The sequence below is a fragment of the Ananas comosus genome, linkage group 22 (assembly GCF_001540865.1).
Source record: "Ananas comosus cultivar F153 linkage group 22, ASM154086v1, whole genome shotgun sequence".
In the NCBI taxonomy this organism is placed as follows: Eukaryota; Viridiplantae; Streptophyta; class Magnoliopsida; order Poales; family Bromeliaceae; genus Ananas; species Ananas comosus.
Window position 1 is genome coordinate 1,449,686 of NC_033642.1, and position 7,892 is coordinate 1,457,577.

General features: G+C 35.0%; 1 protein-coding gene across 1 annotated transcript; it reads left to right on the plus strand.

Moving 5' to 3' along the window:
• Positions 25-7,628, plus strand: LOC109727385 (protein REVEILLE 6-like). Its single transcript, XM_020257500.1, has 9 exons — positions 25-282; positions 1,102-1,159; positions 1,819-1,942; positions 2,020-2,172; positions 2,501-2,617; positions 3,490-3,599; positions 4,201-4,260; positions 6,989-7,089; positions 7,190-7,628. The coding sequence occupies exons 1-9, from the start codon at positions 167-169 to the stop codon at positions 7,203-7,205; spliced, it is 855 nt and encodes a 284-aa protein (XP_020113089.1). The 5' UTR covers positions 25-166; the 3' UTR covers positions 7,206-7,628.

A 7,892-nucleotide genomic window follows, 5' to 3' on the forward strand; every position in this document is an offset into this window, starting at 1 on the left:
CGGAGGTGGCGGAGGTGGCGGCGTAGGCGGTGGTGTCTCCTTCTTCTCCGGCGGCCACTTGAAGCAGAAACAGAGGGATCAGCATCAGCATCCGGAGCCGATCCTGCACCCGATCCCGCCTCCAGTGGCGCTCCCCATCGTCTCCTCCCCCTCCTCCTCCTCCGCCATGGATGCGTCGGCGGACGACCCCAGCAAGAAGATCCGGAAACCCTACACCATCACCAAGTCGCGGGAGAGCTGGACCGAGCCCGAGCACGACAAGTTCCTCGAAGCGCTTCAGCTGTAAGATTTTAGGTCTAATTTTAGTTTATTCTTACTGATTTTGGAGTCTAATCGATTTGGTTGCTAATGAGTTTTGGTGAAGACCGCAGTTAAAAATTGGATTTTTAGGGCTCTTATCAGTTCAGTTGTGTGATTTTTCGCACGCGTTTCCTCTGTTTAGGGTTTAGTTGCTTGGTTAGTGACGTAGTTTAGTGGTGGTTTTTTAGGTTCTTATAAGTTCGAATTATGTGATTTTTTTTTCACATTGATTTTCTTTATTAATGTCAAATTATTTAGTTTTTGAGGGGTTTTGGTAGTGGAGTCGACTAAAATTTCGATATTTTGGGGTTCTTACTATGTAAATTTTGGAGTAGGGGGTTCACCAATGGTGAAGTTCTTTTTATGCTTGTAATAAATTGCTAATCTAGTCACTTTGTTTCATCAGGAATGGCTCGTCGACACATTCAACTTTGTTTCAACTCAAATTTTTAAGAAGCAATTTGTATATGTCTAGTCCATTTGGAAGAGATTTCATCTAAAAATAGTGATAAATTAAACAAAGCATTTCAACATAAAGATGTAAGAGAGGAATATAGTTCATCCTTCATAGTACTTTTATCTCAAACAGTTTCCTCAAGCCCCTGAGCATCTAAAATTTACAACCTAATATTAAGACTATATCAAGTAATTCTATCAAAGCGACATCATTTATATATCCGGTTCCACTCATGACAATAAGGTTCCAAATATGTAGCGGTGGTTCAATACGTTCTACGAGTGGCGAACTGGTCCGACTTTATGCTCACTCACGTATTTGGTTCTTTGTTTTGGTTGCTACAGTTTTGATCGCGACTGGAAAAAGATAGGAGCATTTATTGGCTCAAAGTCTGTAATACAGGTAAAATTTAGTTTAAGCATAAATATATCGATGTGGTAAATTTATCCTGTGTCTTGTATTTTAGGGTCATTTTGTCGGTCTGCTGTGCAAACAACTGTATTTCTAGGATCTCCCACAATTGTATTTACTCATCTTTTGTGTTTTTTTTCTATCTCTCTGTACCAATTTGGGAACACTTGATTAATTTTATCTGAGAAGTGGTGCAACACAATTGTTATTTGGGTTACTTCCCGTATTACTATTGTACCTGATCTTTGTGTCATGGACTATGATGGAGGAAAGATGGAGTAAAATAGTGATATAAACACTCATCTGAGTTGATATGTGTGGCGATATACTTTTTCATTGTGCTTGTTGCTTTGTGTTTTTTATCTTCAGAAATTAGTGAATAGGAATCTGTTTAAGATCTACTTGAATAAACTTTACATCAAGAAACAACAGACAATTCTTGAAGTTCCTGAACTGCAATCGCTAATATGCATATGTAAAGCTTTTTATAATTATATATTAGAATAATCTTCTTTTCGATTTTTTCTGGCACAGAATTTTATATCATACTGTCTATATATCATCGATGTGGATATTCAAAGTTTCTCAGTTTGTATTAACTGTTAATGATCCCATAATGCAAATCTAAGCACAATGTTAATCTTTTACAGATCAGAAGCCATGCACAAAAGTACTTTTTGAAGGTTCAAAAGAATGGCACGAGTGAACATTTGCCGCCTCCCCGGCCAAAGCGGAAAGCATCACATCCTTATCCGCAGAAAGCCTCCAAAAATGGTTTGAAAATTTCCAATAAATATTATTCATCATTTTTAGTACAACTAATAATACAAATCTTCTAAAAGAAAATGCAGCTCCCCAAATTTCTCAAACTACTGTACCACCTCGTGCTGCTGTTCTCTCTTCGGATTCATCTTCTATTGTTAGGAATTCAAACACGAACATTCCAGCCTCTTCTTGCGCTAATACTTCTGTTCAGCCTGCCAGTGCGACTCATGTGGCAAAAGGTTTAGTCCCAGTGCATAATAATCTCAAATGTTTTGTCCTTTTATGACTTTTTTGTTTTTAGACATATTTTCGCTTCCCCATAGGAGAAAAAAAAACAAAAAGAATAAGAAGAAAAAGAAAAAGAAAAAAGGAAAGAAGTGCACTTTGCCTACTTTCTTACTGTTTTGTCAAGTGATAATTAGTCACTTTGCGTGTAGGTCAATGGGGTAAAATGCAGAATTTCAATTTCGATGAACAATGTGAAAATTACGACGCTAACCTGGTGGTTTTCTGCATCTTAGTGATAAATATTAGAGGTTATATTAATTGCTTGTACATATGTAACAGGGGATACTGGTAATATTGTGGCAAATAATTATAGTAGCAGCAACGAGAGCCCTTCTAGAACTTGTCCGACTTCTGAGACAACAAGTGATCAAGATAACCAAGATCGGTCACATCGTGGTAAGTTTTTCGTTGCACCATAGTAATGCTTTTCTTATTATTAAATCAGATTCAAGGATTGTGGGTTCCTATTTTATATAGGAAGCACCTATTTATTCTAAGTTAAATTACTCATTTATCTCCATTTCGTGTGCACTTTGTTTGGAGCTTTTGTAAACTAAAGCCTGAAATATCTACTATCATTTCTTAAGTTTTCCGAAATATCTACTATCATTTCTTAAGTTTTCTCATTTTTTGGTTTTCAAATTTTGTAACTTTGAGTGAAGTTTGTATTTCTCAATTGCCGTAGTCTGATTCTATCACTTTTTTGTGATTCCGATGCTTAAGGAGTCATAAAAGCCTCCGATGCTATGTGAACTGATTCATTGTAGCTCAATTAGTAAATTATGGTAAAATAACAGACAGTTCTGAGCCGAATGTACCAAAAGAAGCTATGTAAAATTAATTCTTAAATGATAAATGGATTATTGGTAATATGTCTCCATTTCCATAATATGTCTCCATTTCCATAACTTGTCAAATCATATTTCAGACAGTTAAGATGCAAACATAAGCTGTTCGGGGATTTTAGTTGAAGTTTTTTTGAAGCTTCTTCAAATAACTCTATTCAAATAGAATTTCTATAGACGCTCTAGCAAACAGGCCTACCTAGGATTAGGAACAACTAGTGTATGAGTTTCCAAATTTTTTCCTTTAAACAACAAAATAGAGAGTACGAGTACATTCAATATACTATGAAATCATTTTTTATATATGTATTGTTTTATTCATTGTAAATTTACCAATTGGATATACAAATTATCTTAAAACTATTTGTTCATCCTATAATTTTTACTTACTCTTTTCTGTTTCTTTTGTGGTGGATAATGAAGTTATGCCAGATTTCGCAGAAGTATACAACTTTCTTGGGAGCATGTTTGACCCAACTGCAAGTGGCCATTTTCAGAAGTTAAAAGACATGGATCCTATTGATGTAGAAACCGTATGTAATCCATCTCTATCTTTTGTTTCAAGGCGTTTATAAATTCTGCACATTCACGAGAAAGAATACTGGTTATCTAGCAGAGTTCAGCAGGTTTGAAGTCACAATGGTGGTGATAGAGTTTGCATGCCGATATAATGAATTATCAATTGACTTGGTCTTGCTGTTTTCTGGTTATTTTGTTGCTTAAATGTAAACTGCTAGTGGACTTGGTTTTATTACAAGTTCGATGATATCCACAAATGTTGCAATGTGATTACCAAGAATAATTTTTGTAATTGACCTACTAAATCTTGTTGTAGGTATAGTCCAACATTTTCGTTGCATTATCTTTCCTTGGTAAATATAACTCAATCAGAAATAGCTGAGCTGAACCGCCCCCTGATACTTTGGGAGAAGTTTGGGGTCACAATGATGGAAATGTACACCAAATGTATAATTTTGAAAGATATTCTTCTTGATTTTGAAAGATATTCTTCTTGATGCATCAATTTTGTTTGAAATGATGTCTGGCTTGATTTTTCGTCTAGCTTCATGAGCTTCTTTTACGACATAATTCTAACCTATTTCTAAAATATTACTCTTTTAATGATTGTTCCAGGTATTGTTGTTAATGAGGAACTTATCCGTCAACCTGACTAGTCCTGATTTTGAGGCACATGTAAGTGGTCCTATTTTTCAGTAGTTCATTAGTAAGTGTTATTGCATTATCATATTTGAGTATTCTTCTGATGTACTGCTAAAAAGCGCTTCATTTTTCAAAATTAAGCCTCCTGTCATATATGGAAAGTGCATTTTGGTTTTCTGTATAGATTTTTATTTGACTTACACTTAATCTACTGAGCATAGTCCGCAATTCCACATCACTTTTTGTTGTCTATTCGGAGCAAGTTGGCAATGTTAATTTCCACATTATGCCCTTATTTGTAATATATATTTTAGTATAGATCAGGTGCATTCAAAAGGGATAGTTTATTTAGTCCTTTCACTTGTAGAACATTTGTTTAATCTTTTGTAACTTTACAGTCCTTTCACTTGCAGAACTTATGTGTTTAATCATTCCAAAGGGATAGTTTATTATAACTTTTTAATCTTTTTGTAGAGTTTATTGTAGATATCATCCGTTTCTTGTTATTTTTAACTTTTGGCTGGGAGCAGAAATGTGTATAGAAGATAATATTGTGATGCCTAGTAACCTGAGTTTGTAGGAGAATAATCTATTAATGATGTAATTAGAGATAGAAAGTTGTACACGATTTCTTCTAAGTCTCATTCAGTATGTTATATGTATTACATATTTCTACGAACATGAAGAACAAGAATATTCTAAATTTCTAATCATATGGATTTTATTATGTAGACCATCTGTATTCCATAGCGTCCTAGTGTTGCTTTTAGCCATCCAATTAAAGGTTCATTTCTAGGAGTTAGGAAGGCAATGTAATGAGATTGGGCTGCTCATATGATGTCATCGAAAATGAAGGAAAAGTAACCGTGTCTATATATTTTAGTTTAGCAGTACTAGGAGAATGATATGGTAAGAGTCCAATATACTAAGATCTCGATCTGTCCTTTTTCTTGTTGCATCGGCCAAAATTTTACCATTTATCCTATCAATTTCTTGCCTATTGATCTAATGTTGGCCTATGGGATAGTAGATCTGAAATCAGGTCTCTTGCAATATTTCCATAGGATAGCTTGATTCTTCTTGGAATGTCAACATGCTTGACTAATCCAACTAGTTAGTAACTTAATGGAAGAGGACTTTAACCACGTGGTCCAAATTGCATAATCCTCAATGCAATGTTGTTCCTTATATGCCTAAGTAAGTTCAGTCATCTTCTGATGTAGAACTTTTGGTGCGGCAACTCTGCCTTGGTTAAGTCATTCGTTTAGTCATTAGTCCTCTTCTGGTGCATCTATGTATCCTAATCTCGTCTTTTGCACATCCATGAAGAATTTTAGAGGGATAACTATGCATCTCTTGTTGCCTCTATATGCGATGCATACTTTTCTGGAACAACGGAATAGTGGGCTCCGCATGTTAGAACCCATGAAGTTACTTTTAGTTACCGCCATAGAAGAATCCTTTCTATACGATTGCTGGTAGTACTATGTCATCTAATGCAGACACTAGTTGAAGCTTGAGGAGATGATGGTGGATGGGGTGGAAGCCAGAAGACAGGAAACACCTCTTCCTATCTCTGTGTAGAATTGTTTAACCAGTTGCGCATTCTTTTTGTCCCCCCAAAACTATCATTCTCTCATGGATGGTTTCAATTCTTCTTTTTGAGGAATTTTATGCAGGAGCAAATGCAAAATGTTTAAGATCTCTCTGTAATCTGAAACTATCTATTCTATATGATTTAGTCGAGGCAATATACAGCCCAGGAGACTTGCTATGAAGAAAGTTGCAGCATGATAGTCATTCTTTAACCCAATATGGATAGACATTAAAAACACTAGGAAGGCTTAATAGGTGCTTCGCATTATAATTGAAGTCATGGGTATCTTGAGAAAGATTGTTAGCAAGATAATTAATGAGGTAACAGTAAGCATGGACATGATTTAGTTTTTGATAGAAGTTCCTTATCCTCATGAGGAAGAATTGCCGTAGAACTCTTGAGGATGAATAATTGTTTTTATCTCTGAAGCTGAGTCTGTTCTGAACATCTCATCCGAACAAAAACTTGCTGGGGAAATTGTAGGAAGGGATAGGCTACACTCATCTTGATTAGTACTTTTAGGTGTCGCAAAAATATTTTATTATGTAGCATCTGAAGTGTGTAACAGGACTTTTTTGAATTTGCAAAGCTAAAAGTCTTTGTTTCCTCAAGTTCTATGTGATTGGATGTCGACTTCTACTCTTGTTCTTCTTTACTAGTTTGAGCTCCTGTTTTCTGAAAACAAGGAGCCTAAAGAGTTACCACTACTATTTTGGCCCTTATTTCTTTTTCCAAACAAAACTTACAAATATAGAGCTCGTAAGCAATCAATAACAGCAAAAATGATCAATAAATGCAAAATGATGGCCACCCCTATGCGCATGAGATCGCATAGAACTTGAGGAAAAACAAAAACCGGAAAGCGTATGCTACATCAAATATGCGCTGAATAATTTCTGTTTATTAACTGTGTTATTCCCTCATGGTGTTTATTGTAATTAAAAAGCATTTAAACAGAGATTAAGGCTTTATGCCATACTACATTTTGAGTTTGAATATTATTCCTCCTTTTGAGTTTAAATTTGTCGCGTTGTCTTGCATTCTTTTTTAATGTTACTACATATCTATCTATTTAGTATTTGAGTACTCAACTAACCAATTATTTTGTTCCTTCTACTGCTGTAATGAATGAATGGTGGACTGATAACTTAACGAAATTACCAGAGGCATTTACTATCGAAGTATGGTGTCGACTCTGAGGAAGCTAAATCTAGTAGCACAGACAACCCGCTTCAAGCTGGTGGAAGTCTAAACACTTCATGCATGTATGTTCTTCTTCTTTTCTATGATCTTTTTTTTCACACTATTATTCTATTTTATTGTGAATACCTATGCTAATTAAACCAAATCTTCCAAATTTTCCAGGGTTAAAGGTGAATAAACGACGCCCAGGATTGCACGGTCCTAAGCAGACGCTTATTAAGTCAGTCACGCGAATGGCTGCGTAAATAGTTACAAGCTTTCATTATCGGTGATTTCTGAATAATATGATCGAGTTCCAATTCTCTTCGATAATGCGTAATTGTGAAGCTCTTATAACTTGATCATGTACATACATAACAACTCTCCAGGTTATTTCCAGCTTCTATTCGATGATTGCCAAGGGATCAAAAAAAAAAAAAGCCGGTGGTAGATCGGGTCACTAGATCCTCTTCCTCTCTTTCTTTCTTTTTTTTTTTTGGATTCAGTATTCATGTATGGTTTGTATAATAGTTATTTTTGGATGTTGTAAGTTTCCCATGTAATAATAAATCAATTAAAGTAAGTTTTTGGTGAGGCAAATACACCATCAGTAAACTTTTCAGGTGTGTTGTTGTTGTTGTTGTTGTTGTTGTTGTTATTGAGAATGATTTGTTTTATGTATTTGCTCTTCGAATGCGAAAAAAAAATGAGTGCATCAATTATTACTTGGTGACATGTTGTGCAGAATGGATAGTTTCTTCTCAAATTGTAACTTATGATTATGATTTTAATTTTTTTATTGACTTTCCAATGCAACATAATATGGTTTATCATATTCGAAAAAAATGTGGTAATTGCATAATTCTTTTTATAGATAATTGTTTAT